We start from the raw sequence: 20,734 nt of genomic DNA on the forward strand, positions 1-20,734 counted from the left end.
TGTCAGAGGGTCAGTACTGAGGAAGCGCCGCACTGTCGGAGGGTCAGTACTGAGGGAGTGCCGCACTATTGGAGGGTCAGTACTGAGGGAGCGCCGCACTGTTGGAGGGTCAGTACTGAGGGAGTGCCGCACTGTTGGAGGGTCAGTACTGAGGGAGCGCTATTGGAAGAAGGGTGGGTGGGTTGTGGGAGGGGGATTTCTCCTCGATGTCCTGGGGGGTGAATGATTTTCCCTCTACCAACATCAGTGAAAAAAACACGATGACCGGAGTCATTGTCATGTTGCTTTTTGTGGGATCTTGCTGTGCTCAAGTTGGCTGTCACGTTTCCTACATCACAACAGTGAGCACAGTTGAAAAGTCCTTCATTGGCTGTGAAACACTTTGGGACATCCGGCCTGTCCTGGCTGCTGGAGCCTGTACTCCAGTGGACAGTGACCCGGGTCGGAGCGGTCAGTAAATGTGGAGGGAGCGAGGGTCAGAGGGCAGTGAGCGATATGAAGGCTGGTGTGTGTTTCTTGTTTCCAGGCCATTAATAAAGCGATTCAGAAAGACCACGAGGAGTTCAACATCGGAGTGCTGGATATTTACGGATTCGAGATCTTCCAGGTAACATTCCCGGTGTTTCCCTGGGGTCACTGTCCCCTCCCCCTGACCCCCGACCCTCTGACCCCCGACCCTCTGACCCCCGACCCTCTGACCCCCGACCCTCTGACCCCCGACCCTCTGACCCCCGACCCTCTGACCCCCGACCCTCTGACCCCCGACGCTCTGACCCCCGACGCTCTGACCCCGACGCTCTGACCCCCGACCCACTCCCCCTGACCCACTCCCCCTGACCCACTCCCCCTCCCCCCGGTCCCCTCCCCCCCGACCCTGACCCCCGACCCCCTCCTCGTGACCCCCTCCCCTGGTCCCTCTCCACCCGACCCCCTCTCCCCCCCGACCCCCTCTCCCCCCCGACCCCCTCCCCCCCCGACCCCCTCTCCCCCCCGACCCCCTCTCCCCCCCCGACCCCCTCTCCCCCCCGACCCCCTCTCCCCCCCCGACCCCCTCTCTCATCCCCTCTCCATGTCCTGTCGCCCCGGTCCCCTCCCGCCTCCTTGTCATCCTTTCTCTGCCCCCACCCTCTGCCCTCTCTCTCCCCCCCTCTCTCTCTCCCTCTCTCTCTCTCCCCCGCTGGGCCCTCCCTGTAACCGGCCTATTTGTTTTTTCCTAGAAAAATGGTTTTGAGCAGTTCTGCATTACTTTGTGAATGAGAAGCTGCAGCAGATTTTCATCGAGCTGTGTGACTCTGAAGGCCGAGCAGGTGAGGCTCCCCTGGCTGAATAGCTGTCACAGCGACAGCGATTTAAACCAGGCGATAAAACAGAGGGTCATGGGAGAGTTCGGCGCAGTGTTGACCATTAACTAGGGACTGATCACCGGGTGGGAAATTCACCCCCAACCCCCCTCCCCTCCCCTCCCCCCAGGGTACTGAGTCCCACACAGACTGCCAGCATGGTCCTGAGGCCGGGCCTTTCTCTCACTGACCCCCTGGGTCCTGGTGCCCCCTATGCTGAATGAGTCTGTTACTGACCCCCTGGGTCCTGGTGCCCTCCACACTGAGGGGTCCATCACTGACCCCCTGGGTCCATCACCGACCCCCTGGGTCCTAGTGCCCCCTATGCTGAATGAGTCTGTTACTGACCCCCTGGGTCCTGGTGCCCTCCATAATGCGAGGGTCCATCACTGATCCATGGGTCCTGGTGCCCTCTACATGAGTGGGTAACTGTCACTGATTCCACTGGGTCCTGGTGCCCTCTACATGAGTGGGTAACTGTCACTGATCCACTGGGTCCTGGTGCCCTCTACATGAGTGGGTAACTGTCACTGATCCACTGGGTCCTGGTGCCCTCCACACGTAGGGGTAACTGTCACTGATCCACTGGGTCCTGGTGCCCTCGACATGTGGGGGTAACTGTCACTAATCCAGTGGGTCCTGGTGCCTTCCGCACTATTTGTGTCCATCACTGACCCCCTGGGTCCTGGTGCCCTCCATACTGAGAGTGTCCGCCACTGATCCAATGGCCCTCCACACCTGGGGGTAACTGTCAATGATCCACTGGGTCCTAGTGCCTTCCACATATTATGTTAACTGTCACGGATCCACTGGGTCCTAGTGCCCTCCATACACCGAGTGCCTGTCTTGAACGAAGGTTGTGATGCTGGTTGTTTTGAACTGTGTGAAGCCTCCGGGTTTAATTCTGCCGCCAAACCGTTCTGTTTTCTTCCGAGGCAGGAAGAGTATGAGAGGGGATAAAATGGACGCCCATCGAATACTTCAACAACAAGGTGGTCTGCGATCTCATTGAGAACAAGGTGAGGAGTCCTGGGTCTCTCCGCGGAGGGGAGGGAGGGGTCTCTGAGGGGGAGAGCCAGGAGCTGAGAGGGAGCCTCCTTCCCCCACCCCCACCCCACCCCCCTCTTTACCTGATGTGGTCAGGAATCCATGCCCTGACAACACCCCACCCCACGCCCCAGAGCCACCGACGACTGACTCCATGGCGACGCACCCCATGGTGGAGCAGCCTCTGTCGCCCAATTGGAGCCCCCTGCCTCCCTCATTTTAAAATAAATTGCCTCAGCCCCTCCAACCCGCCCCCTCTCAGGCATTGGCCAAAGCAGTTGACTGAGGTGGGGGAGTGGGGCGAGGGGGTTGGGGTGGCGGGGGAATGGAGAAGAGAGGAGGGGAGGGGTGGGGGAATGAGGAGGGGGCGAACGGTTTTGGGGGCAGGGAGGCGGAGGAAGGGAGTGAGGAGGAAGGACAGAGTTGGGGGAGGGGCATGGAGAGAGGGGAGGTGGGGGAACGTGAGGAGGAGGAACGGTTGGGGGGGCAGAGAGGGGGCGAAGTGGCAGGGTGGGCACTGGTGAGGAAGGACAAGAGTGGGCGAGGGGTGGGGGATGGAGAGGTGAGGGGTGGGGGAATGGAGGGGTGAGGGGTGGGGGATGGAGGGGTGAGGGGTGGGGGATGGAGGGGTGAGGGGTGGGGGATGGAGGGGTGAGGGGTGGGGGATGGAGGGGTGAGGGGTGGGGGATGGAGGGGTGAGGGGTGGGGGATGGAGGGGTGAGGGGTGGAGGTTGGAGAGGTGAGGGGTGGGGGATGGAGGGGTGGGGGATGGAGGGGTGAGGGGTGGGGGATGGAGGGGTGAGGGGTGGGGGATGGAGGGGTGAGGGGTGGGGGATGGAGGGGTGAGGGGTGGGGGATGGAGGGGTGAGGGGTGGGGGATGGAGGGGTGAGGGGTGGGGGATGGAGGGGTGAGGGGTGGGGGTTGGAGAGGAGGGAGGGAGGAGGGGCGGAGGGAGATGGAGGGACTGATACATTGCTCCTGATTTCTCCTCTCTGTCTGTGTAGAGCCCGCCGGGGATAGTCTGTATCTTGGACGATGTGTGCGCCACCATGCACGCCAAGGGTGAAGGGGCCGACCAGACCCTGCTCCAAAAGTTACAGTCGCAGATAGGGACCCACGAACACTTCAACAGCTGGAATAAAGGCTTCATCATCCATCACTATGCAGGCAAGGTGATGAACGGGGGCGGGGGAGGGGACGCGGGTGGTGAGGTGAGGCCGGGGGGACGCGCGGGCACCCAGAGCTTTAAACACTCACCCAAGTACCACGTGTCAGGCGGGGGAGAGGGAGGGAGCTGGGCGGGGTGGATTTCCACAGCTGGAGCTGGTGATGGCATAGTAACCTGTGGCCAGGAGCCGGCAGTTGCTTGGCAGCCTGTTGCCTGGAGCCGGCGGTTGCTTGGCAGCCTGTTGCCTGGAGCCGGCGGTTGCTTGGCAGCCTGTTGCCTGGAGCCGGCAGTTGCTTGGCAGCCTGTTGCCTGGAGCCGGCGGTTGCTTGGCAGCCTGTTGCCTGGAGCCGGCGGTTGCTTGGCAGCCTGTTGCCTGGAGCCGGCGGTTGCTTGGCAGCCTGTTGCCTGGAGCCGGCGGTTGCTTGGCAGCCTGTTGCCTCGAGCCGGCGGTTGCTTGGCAGCCTGTTGCCTCGAGCCGGCGGTTGCTTGGCAACCAGTTGGTTCGAGCCGGTGGTTGCCGGGTTACCAGTTGGATGGAGTTGGCGGTTGCCGGGTTACCAGTTGGATGGAGCTGGCGGTTGCCGGGTTACCTGTTGGAAGGAGCTGGTGGTTGCCCGGTTACCTGTTGGATGGTGCTGGTGGTTGCCCGGTTACCTGTTGGATGGAGCTGGTGGTTGCTCGGTTTCCTGTTTGATGGTGCTGGTGGTTGCTGGGTTACCTGTTTGACGGTGCTGGTGGTTGCTGGGTTACCTGTTGGACGATGCTGGTGGTTGCCGGGTTACCAGTTGGACGGAGCTGGTGGTTGCCGGGTTACCAGTTGGGTGGAGCTGGTGGTTGCCGGGTTACCTGTTGGACGGAACTGGTGGTTGCCGGGTTACCAGTTGGACGGAGCTGGTGGTTGCCGGGTTACCAGTTGGACGGAGCTGGTGGTTGCCGGGTTACCAGTTGGACGGAGCTGGTGGTTGCCGGGTTACCAGTTGGACGGAGCTGGTGGTGCCGGGTTACCGGTTGGATGGAGCTGGGCATCCAAAAGGAGCCTTCTTTGCCCCGATAGTGACCCCCCCACCACCAGAGGGATAATACTGGACAGTTTTCCGGCCCACCCTTCAGGCCGAGGCCTGCCCTGAGGAGCCTGCAGAGTCTCATTCCGTTTTCCCCCTCCCTGCTCCCCAGGTATCGTACGACGCGGAGGGATTCTGCGAAAGGAACCGAGACGTGCTGTTCACCGACCTCATCGAGCTGATGCAGAGCAGCGAGCTGTAAGTATCCCTCCCCTCCCACCCCCCCCACCCAACAACCAACATCACCACCCCCCTCCCTCCAACGCCAACAACCCCTGCCGAGGCGTGAAAGTCGACTGCGCGATGCCTCCCCCAGCGGGTCAGCCGGGGAGGCCGCTCGGCCTGACGATCGATGGGCCGAGTCCGCACGCGTTGGTGGGGGTCGGAGGCAGGCGGGCAGTGAAGGGGGGGGTGGGGGGGGCTAAGTATTCCCTGGCTCGAGATCGCTGTACTCCCACGTGACTACCGTCCCTGTGTTCTCGTCTCCGCAGGCCCTTCATTCGCGACCTGTTCCCCGAAAACCTGAAGGCCGACAAGAAGGGGCGGCCCACCACCGTCGGAGTCAAGATTAAGGTACGGGCGAGGGGCGCCGTCGCCGTGTCGGCTGCCCAGACTCTCGCACGACGCGCGAGGTAATGCCCCTCCCCGTGTGAAGGGGCACCCCCACCCCCTCCGCTGGCGTTACGGTTAATTCCCGGTTGTGTCTTTCCAGAAACAAGCCAACGACCTCGTCGGCACCCTGATGAGGTGCACTCCGCACTACATCCGCTGCATCAAACCCAATGAGACCAAAAAGGCCAAAGACTGGGAGGAGACCAGGTCAGTCCGACGGCGGCGTGGTGGCCCAGAGGCCCGGGGGGGGGGGGGGGGGGGGAGTGGGGGGGGTGGGGGGGGGGGAGTGGGGGGGGTGTGGACACGTGGTTCAAACCCCCAACCCGGGGGGGCAGCTGGTGGAATTTAAAGTCAATTAATAAAATCGAGTCTCAGTGATGCTAATTGTGGTAGCCATCATGGATTGTTGTTAATAAAAACCCATCTGGTTCACTTAATCCCCTTGAGGGAAGGAAATTTGCCATCCTTACCCGGTCTAGCCTACATGTGCAGGAACAGGAGGAGGCCATTCAGCCCCTCTCAAGCCGGTTACACAGGAACTGTGTGACTGCTGACCCCACAGCCCATGTGGTTGACTCTTGAACTGCCCCCCCACCCCCCCGCCCCCCGAAATGGCTGAGCGACTTTACTCGGTTCAGGGGGCAATTAGGGACAGCGCCGTCCACATCCATGCGAAATAATTTTTTTTTTATTAAAAACCTCGGTGAGGGATGGCCAGAGATGGAGGTGAAACCTGGGGCTTTCGAAGACCAGGTACCTCGGAGTCGGGTCAGGTTCAGGGTGTGAGGCAACCTCGGCCTCAGCCGGAGTATTGTGTCCCCCCCCAGAGGGTGCGGAAAAGATTCACGGGAATGGTTCTGGGGTTGATGAGGGTTTTCGGTCATGAAGATAGATTGGAGGCTGTTCTCTCCTTGGGGGAAGACGAGGCCGAGAGGGGATTTGATAGGGGCTGGGGGAAGGTTCAATCGAGCACAGGCGCGATGGGCCGAATGGCCTCTTTCTGCGATCCTAAGGGCTTTGCTCCAGGGCTCAGGATTTCTTTCTTTTCGTGCCTTTGAACTAGGGTCAAACATCAAGTGGAATATCTGGGACTGAGGGAGAACATACGGGTCCGGAGGGCTGGATATGCCTATCGGAGAGTCTTCAGAAAATTCCTCCAGCGGTAACCCTACTTTTAATATTTCGCACACAGGAGCACCTGCTCGGTCAGGCGAGAATTCACTCCCTTGCCGTGGCTCGAGAGGAGGCCATTCAGCCCCTCTCCTTGAGCCTATTACACAGGAACAGGAGGAGGCCCCATTCAGCCCCTCTCGAGCCTGTTACACAGGAACAGGAGGAGGCCAATTCAGTCCCTCCCTAGCCAATTGCACAGGAACAGGAGGGGGCCATTCAGCCCCTCTCGAGCCGGTTACACAGGAACAGGAGGAGGCCATTCAGCCCCTCTCGAGCCTGTTACACAGGAACAGGAGGAGGCCCCATTCAGTCCCCCACCTCGAGCCTGTTACACAGGAACAGGAGGAGGCCATTCAGCCCCTCTCGAGCCGGTTACACAGGAACAGGAGGAGGCCCCATTCAGCCCCCACCTCGAGCCTGTTACACAGGAACAGGAGGAGGCCATTCAGCCCCTCTCGAGCCTGTTACACAGGAACAGGAGGAGGCCATTCAGCCCCTCTCGAGCCGGTTACACAGGAACAGGAGGAGGCCATTCAGCCCCTCTCAAGCCGGTTACACAGGAACAGAGGAGGCCATTCAGCCCCTCTCTGGCCAATTGCACAGGAACAGGAGGAGGCCATTCAGCCCTTTGAGCCTGTTCCCACTATTCAATTAGATCGTGGCTAATCTGTATCTTAACTTCCATCTACCCACCTCCGTTCTGTAACCCTTAATCCCCCTACCAAACAAAAATCTATCCATCTTTTTTGAAATTTCCAATTGACCCCCACACCACTCCTCCTCCCCTCCACAACCTCCCCCTTGTGGGGGGAGAGAGTTCCAGATTCCCACCCCCTCCTCTGTGTGTGTGTGTAAAGTGCTTCCTGACATCACCCCCGAACGGCCTGGCTCCCATTTTAAGGTTCTGCCCCCCTGTTCCGGACTCTCTCCCCATCCCGACCAGAGGAAATAGTTTGGAGTGAAACAGAGATCCGGGAAGAATATAGGGGCTGGAGGAGGTTACAGAGATAGGGAGGGGTGTAGGGGCTGGAGGAGGTTACAGAGATAGGGAGGGATGTAGGGGATGGAGGAGGTTACAGAGATAGGGAGGGGTGTAGGGGCTGGAGGAGGTTACAGAGATAGGGAGAGGTGTAGGGGCTGCAGGAGGTTACAGAGATAGGGAGGGGGTGTAGGGGCTGGAGGAGGTTACAGAGAGAGGGAGGGGTGTAGGGGCTGGAGGGGGTTACATAGATAGGGAGGGGTGTAGGGGCTGGAGGGGGTTACAGAGATAGGGAGGGGTGTAGGGTCTCGAGGAGGTTACAGAGATAGGGAGGGGTGTAGGGGGTTACAGAGATAGGGAGGGGTGTAGGGGTTGGAGGAGGTTACAGAGATAGGGAGGGGTGTAGGGGCTGGAGGAGGTTACAGAGATAGGGAGGGGTGTAGGGGTTGGAGGAGGTTACAGAGATAGGGAGGGATGTAGGGGCTGGAGGAGGTTACAGAGATAGGGAGGGGTTGTAGAGGGGATGAGCGGGTGGTTAAGTGGGTGATGGATGGAGAGACGGGTAACCGGAGGGATGGGTCAGTGGAGGGATGGGTCAGTGGAGGGATGGGTCAGTGGAGGGATGGGTCAGTGGAGGGATGGGTCAGTGGAGGGATGGGTCAGTGGAGGGATGGGTCAGTGGAGGGATGGGTCGATGGAGGGATGGGTAAGTGGAGGGATGTCTGTCTCTCAGAGCCCATGTCTCTCTCTGCAGGTACGCCATTCTAACCAAGGAAACATGGCCCAGTTGGAGAGGTGATGAGAAACAGGGAGTGACGCACCTCCTGCGCTCGGTCAACATGGACCACGATCAGTTCCAGCTTGGCAAACGCAAGGTCTTCATCAAGGCTCCTGAGTCGGTGGGTACCGGGGAAGACATTAATAACCGGGTAACCTCCATCGAGGTACAAACAGAGGCGGAACAAACCCTGCTCTAAGCTCCATCTTCTCTCTGCGTGTGGTCAATGTTCTGGTCTTTTCTCGCTCCTCCCTCATCCCACTTAACATTCCCAGCACAGAAACAGGCCATTCGGCCCCTCTGCTCCATGCTCTTGTTTCTGCCCCACACCAGCCTCCTCCCACCCCCCTCTTCATCTCGTCCCATCAACATATCCTTCTATTCCTTTCCCCCTCGTGTGTTTATCCAGCTTCCCCCCCACCTCAATCCATCTCCGCGATTCACCTCGACCACTCCCCGTGGGAGCGAGTCCCACGTTCTCCCCGCTCCCCGTGGGAGCGAGTCCCACGTTCTCCCCGCTCCCCATGGGAGCGAGTCCCACATTCTCCCCGCTCCCCGTGGGAGCGAGTCCCACATTCTCCCCGCTCCCCGTGGGAGCGAGTCCCACATTCTCCCCGCTCCCCGTGGGAGCGAGTCCCACGTTCTCCCCGCTCCCCGTGGGAGCGAGTCCCACATTCTCCCCGCTCCCCGTGGGAGCGAGTCCCACATTCTCCCCGCTCCCCGTGGGAGCGAGTCCCACATTCTCCCCGCTCCCCGTGGGAGCGAGTCCCACATTCTCCCCGCTCCCCGTGGGAGCGAGTCCCACATTCTCCCCACTCCCCGTGGGAGCGAGTCCCACATTCTCCCCGTGGGAGCGAGTCCCACATTCTCCCCGCTCTCTGGGTAAAGACGTTTCTCCTGAATTCCCCATTGGATTTATAGCTTATATTTATGTCTCGTAGTGATAGCCCCCTCGTTTTGGTCTCCCTCCTCATGGGGTCTGGTGTAATTCCCTTGCCCCCTCTACCCCAAGGGATGCGACAATGGGGCGTTCCGACTAAATTTGTTCCTGCTGATATTTGACTTCAGGAGGGGTCCTTCCTCTCCAGCCCCCGCCATCCGAGCTGATTGTCTCTTAGCTACTTTCCCAAGAAGCCAAGGGCCCATTTTATTCTTTCCCGGAACGTGGGCGTCGCCAGCGTTTGTTGCCCATCCCTAATTGCCCCTTGAGCTGAGTGGCCTTACTCGACCCTTTCAGAGGGACAGAACCACCTTGCTATGGGGTCTGGAGTCATGTGTAGGCCAGGCCGAGTCAGGACGGCAGATTTCCTTCCCTAAAGGGGCATCAGTGAACCAGATGGGTTTTTACGACAATCCATGATGGCTACCCCCATTACCATCACTGAGACTCGCTTTCAATTCCAGATTTTTTTATTCAGCCTGGGCCTCTGGCTACGCCGCCACCTCTTGTTGACGTTCCTGTCTGTCTTTCCTCCCACGAGCAGCTCTTCCTCCTCGAGGAGATGCGAGAACGCAAATACAACGGCTACGCCCGGGTGATCCAGAAGGCCTGGCGCAAGCACATCGCCGTCCGCAAGTACATCGAGATGCGCGAGGAAGGTAGGTTCGATACTGCCCCTTCGCCACGACGCGTCCTTACCTGGGAGGGGGAGGAGAGGGGGGGACCCGTCAGGCGGCTATGCCGTTTGGTCACCAAGCGCCAACGCGGGCTGCATTGACGTAGCGCCCTTAGCGTGGGCGAGGTCGGCCGGCGTGACCGGTTGTTCTCGTGCTTAGATCCGCCCCCAAACCCCGTGTGCCCGCCGCCTCCCCCAAATCCAGTTGCTCCCGCTCCCCTTCCCGACACTTCAACACCAGCGGCTCCCCCCCACCACCCCCGACCCGCCCGGGCCCCACCCAAAATGGCGCTGCGTTACTTGGCGTTCTTGGGCGGCAAGGAAGAGGCCGTTCCACCCCTGACCCTTTTCTGTCGTTATGGGTCTTGCCCCCAGTAATCCAGGTCGATAGGCCTCAGTCCCAGCGCTGAGGCAGTGCCGCACTGTCGGAGGGTCAGTACTGAGGGAGTGCCGCACTGTCGGAGGGTCAGTACTGAGGGAGTGCCGCACTGTCGGAGGGTCAGTACTGAGGGAGTGCCGCACTGTCGGAGGGTCAGTACTGAGGGAGTGCCGCACTGTCGGAGGGTCAGTACTGAGGGAGTGCCGCACTGTCGGAGGGTCAGTACTGAGGGAGTGCCGCACTGTCGGAGGGTCAGTACTGAGGGAGCGCCGCACTGTCGGAGGGTCAGTACTGAGGGAGCGCCGCACTGTCGGAGGGTCAGTACTGAGGGAGCGCCGCACTGTCGGAGGGTCAGTACTGAGGGAGCGCCGCAATGTCGGAGGGTCAGTACTGAGGGAGCGCCGCACTGTCGGAGGGTCAGTACTGAGGGAGCGCCGCACTGTTGGAGGGTCAGTACTGAGGGAGTGCCGCACTGTCGGAGGGTCAGTGGCAGGTTTTTCCTGGCTTTGATGTCACATTGCCTCTGCCCCGCGCACACACACAACAGCGTCCTGTTACACCCAGAACCACCTCATTGAATGTAAATTCTCATTGTATCACCAGCCCCTTTGAACTCCACCTCTCCTAACAATTAAACCCCTTTCATTGTACCAATTTGACTGGTAATATAAACATTGCTTGGTCTCCGCTAGCTAGGTGTCAGATTTCACCTCCCTCCCTCCTCTTCTTGAATGCTCTGTTCAACCAAAATGCAAATGCACTCTACCTCCCTTACACCTCGAAACCATTACACATCAAAGCGCCCAGACTAACCGGGCTTTAATCCAATTAAGACACACCCACAGACTAAACCTCTATATTCATATTAAAAAAAAATCCCAGTAATATACACTAACGGCTTCACGACGGGGCCATTATCCCATTGCTGTTTGTGGGATCTTGCTGTGCGCACATTGGCTGTGGCGCGTTTCCTGCCTCACGACAGTGAGCAGTCTCTTTGGGGGGAAAAGTGGCTGTGAAGGGGTGGGGGGGCGGTGGCGCTCCAGGAGGTCCTGAGGGGGGTGGTGGGGGGGGGGGTCACAAAGAACTGACAGTAGGCCCTTCGGCCCATCGAGCCTAGCCCCCCGTCATTCATAGAAGATCGCGGGTGAGCTGATTGGGGCCTCGACGCCACTTTCCTGTCTGTCCCGCACTCACCACCCCCCGTAACCCTCGACTCCCTCGTTGACCGAAACGCAGCCTCGAGTATCAATGACCCCGGCCTCCACCGCCCTCTGTAGGGAGAGGAAGGGGGAGCGGGGCTACTTGGATAGCTCTTTCTCAAAGAGCCGGCACGGGCATGACGGGCCAAATGGCCTCCGCTTTCAGCGCTCGCGTGTACCCCGGGGGCGTCCCTCACCCTCTCACGGTTTCACTCGCTCGGTTTCTCCCCCCCCCACCAGCCTCCGACGTGGTGCTGAACCGTAAGGATAGACGGAGGAACAGCATCAATCGCAACTTCGTGGGCGACTACATCGGGATGGACAACCGGCCGGAGCTCCGGCGCTTCGTGGGCCGCAGGGAGCGCATCGACTTTGCCGACACCGTGCTCAAGTACGACCGGCGGTTTAAGGTACGGTGAGGCCGGGACTCTACCCTCCCCCTCTCCCTCTCTCCCTCCCCCTCTCTCTCTCTCTCCCTCCCCCTCTCTCCCTCCCCCTCTCTCTCCCTCCCCCTCTCCCTCTCTCCCTCCCCCTCTCTCTCTCTCTCCCTCCCCCTCTCTCCCTCCCCCTCTCTCTCCCTCCCCCTCTCCCTCTCTCCCTCCCCCTCTCTCTCTCTCCCTCCCCCTCTCTCTCTCTATCTCTTCACCAGGTAGTATCTTGTGTGTCAATCATTCTCGCCACTAGGCCCAGCCTTCATTGCCCGTCCCTAATTGCCCCCTTGAGAAGGTGGTGGGTGAGCTGCCTTCTTGAGCCGCTGCAGTCCCCTGTGGTGTAGGTACACCCACTGTGCTGTTAGGGAGGGAGTTCCAGGATTTTGACCCAGCGACAGTGAAGGAACGGCCGATATATTTCCAAGTCGGGATGGCGAGGGGCAGATTTAGGACAGGCCACATTCCTGTTGCTTGAAGTAGTCACCCCATTTATAACATCCACCATTTCCGCCGAGGCTCCTTCCAACAGTACCTCCCAAACCCTCGACCTCTACCATCTGAAGGACAAGGGCAGCAGACACATGGGGAACACCACCACCTGCAAGTTCCCCTCCGAGTCACTCACCATCCTGACTTGGAAATATATCGGCCGCTCCTTCCCGGGTATTCTCCCTGATATAATGTGTGAGGTAATCTGCTTGTAGCAACTTCCCTCTGCAGCCCCTCTTTGCTCGCGTGGGTAGCTGACCCCCACCCTCCTGAGCCGAGACCCCCTGTGCTACATGCAGTTTACCCGCACCACCCCCCTCACCTCTGTCTGTCACAACCGTGCCCTCGCACTCTGTGCCTGTATCCCACCCCCACCACCCCCCACCGTCATCCCCTTCCCCGGCCGTACCCCCCACCCAATCCCACCAGCGAGTGCGCCCCTCCCTCCACAGTCCGATCCTCCCGTCACCCCAGCCCCTCCTGCCGTGTGGGGTCTTTCTCTGTATTGTCACCCCCCCCTCTCTCTCTCTCTCTCCACCACCCCAGAGTGTGGGATCTTTCTCTGCATTGTCACCCCCCCCCCCCCACCTCTCTCTCTCCCCCAACACCCCAGAGTGTGGGATCTTTCTCTGCATTGTCACCCCCCCCCCCCCCACCTCTCTCTCTCCCCCAACACCCCAGAGTGTGGGGTCTTTCTCTGTATTGTCACCCCCCCCTCTCTCTCTCTCTCTCCACCACCCCAGAGTGTGGGATCTTTCTCTGCATTGTCACCCCCCCCCCCCCACCTCTCTCTCTCCCCCAACACCCCAGAGTGTGGGATCTTTCTCTGTATTGTCACCCTCCCCCCACCTCTCTCTCTCCCCCAACACCCCAGAGTGTGGGATCTTTCTCTGCATTGTCACCCCCCCCTCTCTCCCTCCCTCTCTCTCTCTCTCTCTACCCCCCCCAGCCCCAGAGTGTGGGATCTTTCTCTGCATTGTCACCCCCCCCCTCTCTCTCCCCCAACACCCCAGAGTGTGGGATCTTTCTCTGCATTGTCACCCCCCCCCTCCATCTTTCTCTCTCTACCACCCCCCCCAGCCCCAGAATGTGGGATCTTTCTCTGCATTGTCACACCCCTGCCTCTCCCCAGCCCCTCCATTGTGTGGGATCTTTCTCTGTATTCTCAACAACCCTGCCCCCCCCCCCCCACCTCCTCACCCCCTGCCCTGTGGGATCTTTCTCTGCAGTGTTACCCCCCTTACTCCACCCCTTGCATTATGAGACCGTTCTCTTCATTGACGCCTCCTCCCCCCGCCCCACCTGCATTGTGGGATCTTTCTGTGCATTGTCAGGCACGTCTCTCTCCCCAACCCACCCCCCCCTTTTGCACTGTGGGATCTTTCTATGCATTGTCAGACACCTCTCTCTCTCCCCATCCCCACCCCCTTTTTTTTTTGCACTGTGGGATCTTTCTATGCGTGGCGACCGGGTTGGCAGAGATGAACCCTCTCCCCTCCTGCGCAGACGGTGAAGCGGGACCTGATCTTGACTCCCAAGTCGCTGTACCTGATTGGCCGGGAGAAGGTGAAACAGGGTCCGGAGAAGGGGCTGATCAAGGAGGTGTTGAAGAGGCAGATTGAGGTGGAGAGGATTCAGTCCGTCTCTCTCAGGTAAGGAGCCGGTCGGCCCTGTTACTTTACCCGTCCTCCATTTGCTCCTTAAATTTCCCTTCCACAGTGGAATAGGTTTAGCATCTCCACGAACCCCACTTGTTTATTACCTGCTCCTGCAATACTCCCTTTGAACAACAAATAATCACTATCCCACAGCATTAAGGGTTGACTAGTCCCCGTGTCTCTTAAAAATTTTAACAAATGTGTGTGATGTGGGTTCGGAGTCTTTCGCGCAAGAAATGGGGACGTCGGGGGGGAGGCCATTCAGCCCCTCGAGCCTGTTCCCCGGCCGTCCAATCCGATCACTGCTGATCTGTACCTGAACTCCCGCCTCGGTCCCGTCACCCTTAATCCCCTCGACCCAACGGGAATCCCTCAAAAATAAAAGCCAAAGGCTGCGGGTGCTGGAAATCTGAAATGAAGAACGGAAAATGCTGGAAAAGCTCAGCGGGTCTGACAGCGTCTGTGGAGAGAGGGACAGAGTTAACGTTTCGAGTCGGTCTGACTCTTCTTCAGATCTCTCCATCGCAGTTTTCAAACTTTCAATTGATCCCCTCTCAGCTTGTTTTGTGGGGAAGGAAGAGAGTTCCAGATTCCCACTCCCCCCCCTCTGTGTGTGTGTGTGAAGTGCTTCCTGACATCACCCCCGAACGGCCTGGCTCCCATTTTAAGGTTCTGCCCCCCCCTCCTTGTTCCGGACTCTCTCCCCCCACCCCCACCCCGACCAGAGGGAAATAGTTTCTCTCCATCGACCCGATCGAATCCTTGAATCATCTTAAACCCCCCTCGATCCGATCACCCCTTCATCTCCCACCCTCGAGGGGGGATACAAGCCGAGTGTGTGTGTGTGTGTGTGACCCGCCCTCGGAGTTTAACCCTTTCAGACCCGGGATGGTTCTGGTCAATCTGCTCCTCCCTCCCCCCCTCCGAGGGCCAATATGTCCTTCCTGAGGTGCGGCAGAGGGGCCCAGAACTGGACCCGGTTACTCCCCGATGAGAAAGCTGGTGTAATCTCTGAATTGAAACTTGGGAGAAACAGCCGACGCTGCCAGAATAACGAAGATGTTAGTCAGCTCCGGGAAACCGATTCCGTGGAAATGTTTTATAGACGATGGTGGACAGTCTGTGTGTGCTGGGTATCCCCGGGTAACTCGAGGGGGGAGGAGGGGGTGGATGTTGCGTTTGTAAATGATCATGTCTCTCTCTCTCTCTCACACTCACTCATTCTCTCCCTTTCCCTCGCACTCATTTTCTCTCCATCTCTCACTCTTTCACTCACTCTCATTCTTGCTCTCTCTCACACTCACTCTCTCGCTCTTTTACTCTCAATCTCTCACTCTATCTCACTCTGTCTCTCTCTCTGTCTCACTCTCGCTCTCTATCTCTCACTCTCTGTCTCTCTCACGCTCTCTCTCTCTCACTCTCTGTCTCTCGCTCTCTATCTCTCTCACGATCTCTCTCTCTCTATCTCTCTCACGATCTCTCTCTCTCACTCTTTCTCTCTCTCACTCACTCTCTCTCTCTCTCTATTACTCCCCCCCTCAGCACGATGCAGGATGACTTCATTATTATCCACGAGCAGCAATATGACAGTGTCCTGGAGTCAACGTTCAAGACTGAATTCCTCAGCCTCTTGTGCAAACGCTTTGAGGAAAAGATGCAGAGGAAACTTCAACTGAAGTTCAACAACCTGTGAGTTTGGAGGAGGGGGGGTGAGGGGGAGGCCTTGAGTTGGGTGAAACGTGGACCTGGGCCAAGGAACTGCTCTGAGGGCGACCTTTGCCCTATTGCCATGGTGACCCTTGTCCTTCTGTCACGGCGACCTTTGCCCTTCTGCCACGGTGCCCTTTGCCCTTCCACCAGGGCGCCCTTTGCCCTTCCGCCACAGCGACCTTTGCCCTTCTGCCAGGGCGCCCTTTGCCCTTCCGCCACAGCGACCCTTGCCCTTCTGCCAGCAGTGACCTTTGCCCTTCCGCCAGGGCGACCCTTGCCCTTCCGCCAGGGCGACCCTTGCCCTTCCGCCAGGGCGACCCTTGCCCTTCCGCCAGGGCGACCCTTGCCCTTCCGCCAGGGCGACCCTTGCCCTTCCGCCAGGGCGACCCTTGCCCTTCCGCCAGGGCGACCCTTGCCCTTCCGCCATGGCGACCCTTGCCCTTCTGCCAGCAGTGCCCTTTGCCCTTCCGCCACGGTGCCCTTCCGCCACAGCGACCCTTGCCCTTCCGCCAGCGGCGACCCTTGCCCTTCTGCCACCAGTGACCTTTCTACCCTTTTTGCATTGCAGGCTGGAGTTCAAAGTGAAGAAGGGGGGCTGGGGTCCGTGGGCGGCCGCAGGGTCTCGCCAGATCCAGTTCCAGCCGGGTCAAGGAGAGGTCGCGGTGCTGAAACCAACCAATAAGGTGCTGACCATCAGTATAGGAGCCGGACTGCCCAAGAACTCAAGTACGTAATCTGATAACTGGCGCCATCTTTCAGGGCGAGACATTAAACCGAGGCCCCCGTCTGCCCCCTCGGGTGGATGTAAAAGATCCCACGGCCGCTATTGGAAGAAGGGCGGGTGGGGGTGGGGGTTGGGGGGAGATTCTCCGCGGTGTCCTGGGGCCCAATATTTATCCCTCAACCAACAAAAATCACTTAAAAAAAGAACCAGATGATCTGGGTCATTATCACATTGCTGTTTGTGGGATCTTGCTGTGCGCAAATTGGCTGCTGTGTTTCCAGCATTAAAATGGTGACCACATTTCAAATAAAGCACTTCGTTGGCTGTTATGTTCAATTCCATCCAATTTCCCAGCACAAACACAGGCCATTCGGCCCCTCTGCTCCGTGCTGGTGTTTCTGCCCCAAACCAGCCTCCTTCCATCCCCCTCTTCATCTCCCCCACCCCCATCAACATATCCTTCTATCCCTTTCTCCCTCGTGTGTTTATCCAGCTTCCCCCCCCCACTTTCAATCCATCTCCGCGATTCACCTCGACCGCTCCCCGTGGGAGCGAGTCCCACGTTCTCCACATTCCCCGCGGGAGCGAGTCCCACGTTCTCCCCGCTCCCCGTGGGAGCGAGTCCCACATTCTCCCCGCTCCCCGTGGGAGCGAGTCCCACATTCTCCCCGCTCCCCGCGGGAGCGAGTCCCACATTCTCCCCGCTCCCCGTGGGAGCGAGTCCCACATTCTCCCCGCTCCCCGCGGGAGTGAGTCCCACATTCTCCCCGCTCCCCGTGGGAACAAGTCCCACATTCTCCCCACTCTCTGGGTAAAGACGTTTCTCCTGAATTCCCCATCGGATTTATCAGTGACTGTCTTATATTGATGACCCCCCTAGTTCTGGTCTCAACCCCACAAGTGGAAACATCTTCTCTATGTCGACCCTATCGAAACCCTTCCAGAATTTTAAAGACCTCGATCAGGTCACCCCCTCAGCCTCCTCTAGAGGCAAGAAATTGGTGTCTTTTTGTTAAAAAAAAACAGGGATTCCGAAATGCTTTTCACCTAATTCCAGACCCCCAGCTGCCTGGGCCCTCGAATTCCCTCCCTAAACCCCTCCGCCTCCCTCTCTCCTCCTTGGAGACGCTCCTTAAAACCGACCCCTCTGACCGAGCTTTTGGTCACCCTGTCCCTAATATCTCCTCACGCGGCTCGGGGTCAGAGTTCAGACTCCCATGAGGTGAGTTCGATGTTCCAGACTCTGGATCTGGGAATCTCCAGCTCGGTTGATGTCTAAACGGACTGAACTGGGGTGTGACCGATACGTTTGGTGTGATGTACCGTACTTGTCATTGCATAAGCCGAGCGTTTAAGCCTGGGTGAAAAAAAACCCTCCAGAAGGGGTCAACTTATATGATGGGTATTAATGCAAATGGAGTCACCTTATACAAAGGGTCGAATTATTTGCCACGATTTACGCTACATACATGTCAACATTTTATAAACCGTGAATTGTAACCAAACGTGTTGTTAATCACCAGGGCCCACACGGAAAGACATTAGGAAGAGTGCGTTCCTGGATGTCAGGCCGCATGCTCCAGGTACAGTCAGAGACTTCGAGGCTAATTTCTGTCCCCGTCCCAGCTATTCGGCTGCTGGAGCCCTCGTCCGCGCCTTCGTTCCCTCCGGACTCGTCTATCTCGACGCTTTCCCGGCTGCTCCCCCACATCTTCCCCTCCGTTACCTTCAGCTCCTCCGAAACTCCGCTGACCCCCCTCCGTGTCCTCACTCGCACCCAGTACCCCCCTTCACCCCCTCACCCCACTGTGGTCACCCAGTCCAGCAACAACTCCGCTTTCAAATTCTCATTGTTATTATCAAACCCCCTCCTCACCCCCCTCCCTATCCCTGTAACCTCCTCCAGCCCCTACACCCCTCCCTATCTCTGTAACCTCCTCCAGCCCCCACACCCCTCCCTATCTCTGTAACCTCCTCCAGCCTCTACACCCCTCCCTATCTCTGTAACCTCCTCCAGCCCCTACACCTCTCCCTATCTCTGTAACCTCCTCCAGCCCCTACACCCCTCCCTATCTCTGTAACCTCCTCCAGGCCCTACACCCCTCCCTATCTCTGTAACCTCCTCCAGCCCCTACACCCCTCCCTATCTCTGTAACCTCCTCCAGCCCCTACACCCCTCCCTATCTCTGTAACCCCCTCCATCCCCTACAACCCTCCCTATCTCTGTAACCTCCTCCAGCCCCTACACCCCTCCCTATCTCTGTAACCTCCTCCAGCCCCTACACCCCTCCCTACCTCTAACCTCCTCCAGCCCCTACACCCCTCCCTATCTCTGTAAGCTCCTCCAGCCCCTACAGCCCCTCCCTATCTCTGTTACCTCCTCCAGCCCCTACACCCCTCCCTATCTCTGTAACCCCCTCCAGCTCCTACACCCCTCCCTATCTCTGTAACCTCCTCCAGCCCCTACACCCCTTCCCTATCTCTGTAACCTCCTCCAGCCCCTACACCCCTCCCTATCTCTGTAACCTCCTCCATCCCCTACACCCCCTCCCTATCTCTGTAACCTCCTCCAGCCCCTACACCCCTCCCTATCTCTGTAAGCTCCTCCAGCCCCTACACCCCCTCCCTATCTCTGTTACCTCCTCCAGCCCCTACACCCCTCCCTATCTCTGTAACCCCCTCCAGCTCCTACACCCCTCCCTATCTCTGTAACCTCCTCCAGCCCCTACACCCCTTCCCTATCTCTGTAACCTCCTCCAGCCCCTACACCCCTCCCTATCTCTGTAACCTCCTCCATCCCCTACACCCCCTCCCTATCTCTGTAACCTCCTCCAGCCCCTACAACCCTCCGAGATCTCTGCAAACTCCTCCAATTCCGGCCTCTTGCACATCCCCCGATTCCCATCGCTCCACCATTGGCGGCCGTGCCTTCAGCTGCCTGGGGGGCCCTGAGCTCTGGAATTCCCTCCCTAAACCTCTCCGTCCCTCTCTCTCTCTACTTTGAGACGCCCCTTAAAAACCCTCATTGACTGGGCTTTTGGTCCCCCTGTCCCTAATACCTCCTCCTCTTGGCTCGGCTGGGGGGGGTGTGGGATAAGATTCACGCCCCCCTCCCCCCACCCCCCCACTCCGTGAGGTTTCCCCGCCATGTTGAAGGCGCTACGCGAATACGGGTGGGGGCTGGGCCTCCGATATCCTGGGGATCAGCCGAGCCCTCGGGTGGGGTGGGATTCCAAGATGGCGACTCCGGCCTCTCACCCTCTGGTTTCCCTTCCCTCCCAGGCGCCCGGTGGAGTTCGGGGCGGGGGCCCGAAGCCGGGCCCCAGATGGTGGACCGGTCCAGCCAGAGGCAAACCATCCGGCAGCAGAAGAGCACAGAGCAGCCCACTCTGCCCCGCCAGGGGGCATGTCCCCGAGCCCGGGCCTGTCCGGCCCAGCAAAACCTGGAGTTCATGAACGTGCCGGAGCAAGGGGTCGCCGGGTAGGTCAGAGGGCAACCGGGCCACGGAAGGGGTGGGGGGGTGGGGGGGGGGGGGGGTGGGGGGCGATCCCTCACCTCCCTGGCCCTTAGCCGCGATGGGGGGCCAGAGGAGTTTGGAGGGGGGCGAGGGGAGTCGCGATGCTGCCTGAGGTCGAATAGCAGCCGGAGCGCGGAACTCGCCCTCGAAGGAATTCCCCAGCTGAGGGCCCCCCACCCAGGCAGCTGAAGGCACGGCCGCCCATGGTGGAGCGATGGGGAATCGGGGGATGGGCGAGAGGCCGGGATTGGAGGAGCGCAGAGATCTCGGAGGGTTGTAGGAGCTGGAGGAGGTTACAGAGATAGGGAGGGGTGTAGGGTCTGGAGGGGGTTACAGAGATAGGGAGGGGTGTAGGGGCTGGAGGAAGTTACAGAGATAGGGAGGGGTGTAGGGGCTGGAGGAAGTTACAGAGATAGGGAGGGGTGTAGGGGCTGGAGGAGGTTACAGAGATAGGGAGGGGTGTAGGGGCTGGAGGAGGTTACAGAGATAGGGAGGGGTGTAGGGGCTGGAGGAAGTTACAGAGATAGGGAGGGGTGTAGGGGCTGGAGGAGGTTACAGAGATAGGGAGGAGTGTAGGGGCTGGAGGAGGTTACAGAGATAGGGAGGGGTGTAGGGGCTGGAGGAGGTTACAGAGATAGGGAGGGGTGTAGGGGCTGTAGGAGGTTACAGAGATAGGGAGGAGTGTAGGGGCTGGAGGAGGTTACAGAGATAGGGAGGGGTGTAGGGGCTGGAGGAGGTTACAGAGATAGGGAGGGGTGTAGGGGCTGTAGGAGGTTACAGAGATAGGGAAGGGTGTAGGGGCTGGAGGAGGTTACAGCGATAGGGAGGGTGTAGGGGCTGTAGGAGGT

The 20,734-nt window shown here is 59.1% G+C and overlaps 1 protein-coding gene across 1 annotated transcript; it reads left to right on the plus strand.

Moving 5' to 3' along the window:
- Positions 1-512: 512 nt before the first annotated feature.
- On the plus strand, positions 513-19,849 carry LOC144678249 (unconventional myosin-Ie-like; the record flags this gene model as incomplete). Its single annotated transcript, XM_078538102.1, has 16 exons — positions 513-607; positions 1,218-1,307; positions 2,276-2,359; positions 3,393-3,560; positions 4,730-4,815; positions 5,109-5,190; positions 5,330-5,436; positions 6,293-6,391; positions 8,136-8,280; positions 9,644-9,758; positions 11,597-11,766; positions 13,783-13,928; positions 15,477-15,623; positions 16,213-16,370; positions 17,892-17,951; positions 19,651-19,849. Coding segments are annotated over exons 4-16 (1,637 nt in total), but the record flags the coding sequence as incomplete, so codon positions are not given.
- Between the last annotated feature and the right edge of the window lie 885 nt (positions 19,850-20,734).

This window comes from Cetorhinus maximus, unplaced genomic scaffold (assembly GCF_964194155.1).
Source record: "Cetorhinus maximus unplaced genomic scaffold, sCetMax3.hap1.1 HAP1_SCAFFOLD_3878, whole genome shotgun sequence".
NCBI classification, from domain to species: Eukaryota; Metazoa; Chordata; class Chondrichthyes; order Lamniformes; family Cetorhinidae; genus Cetorhinus; species Cetorhinus maximus.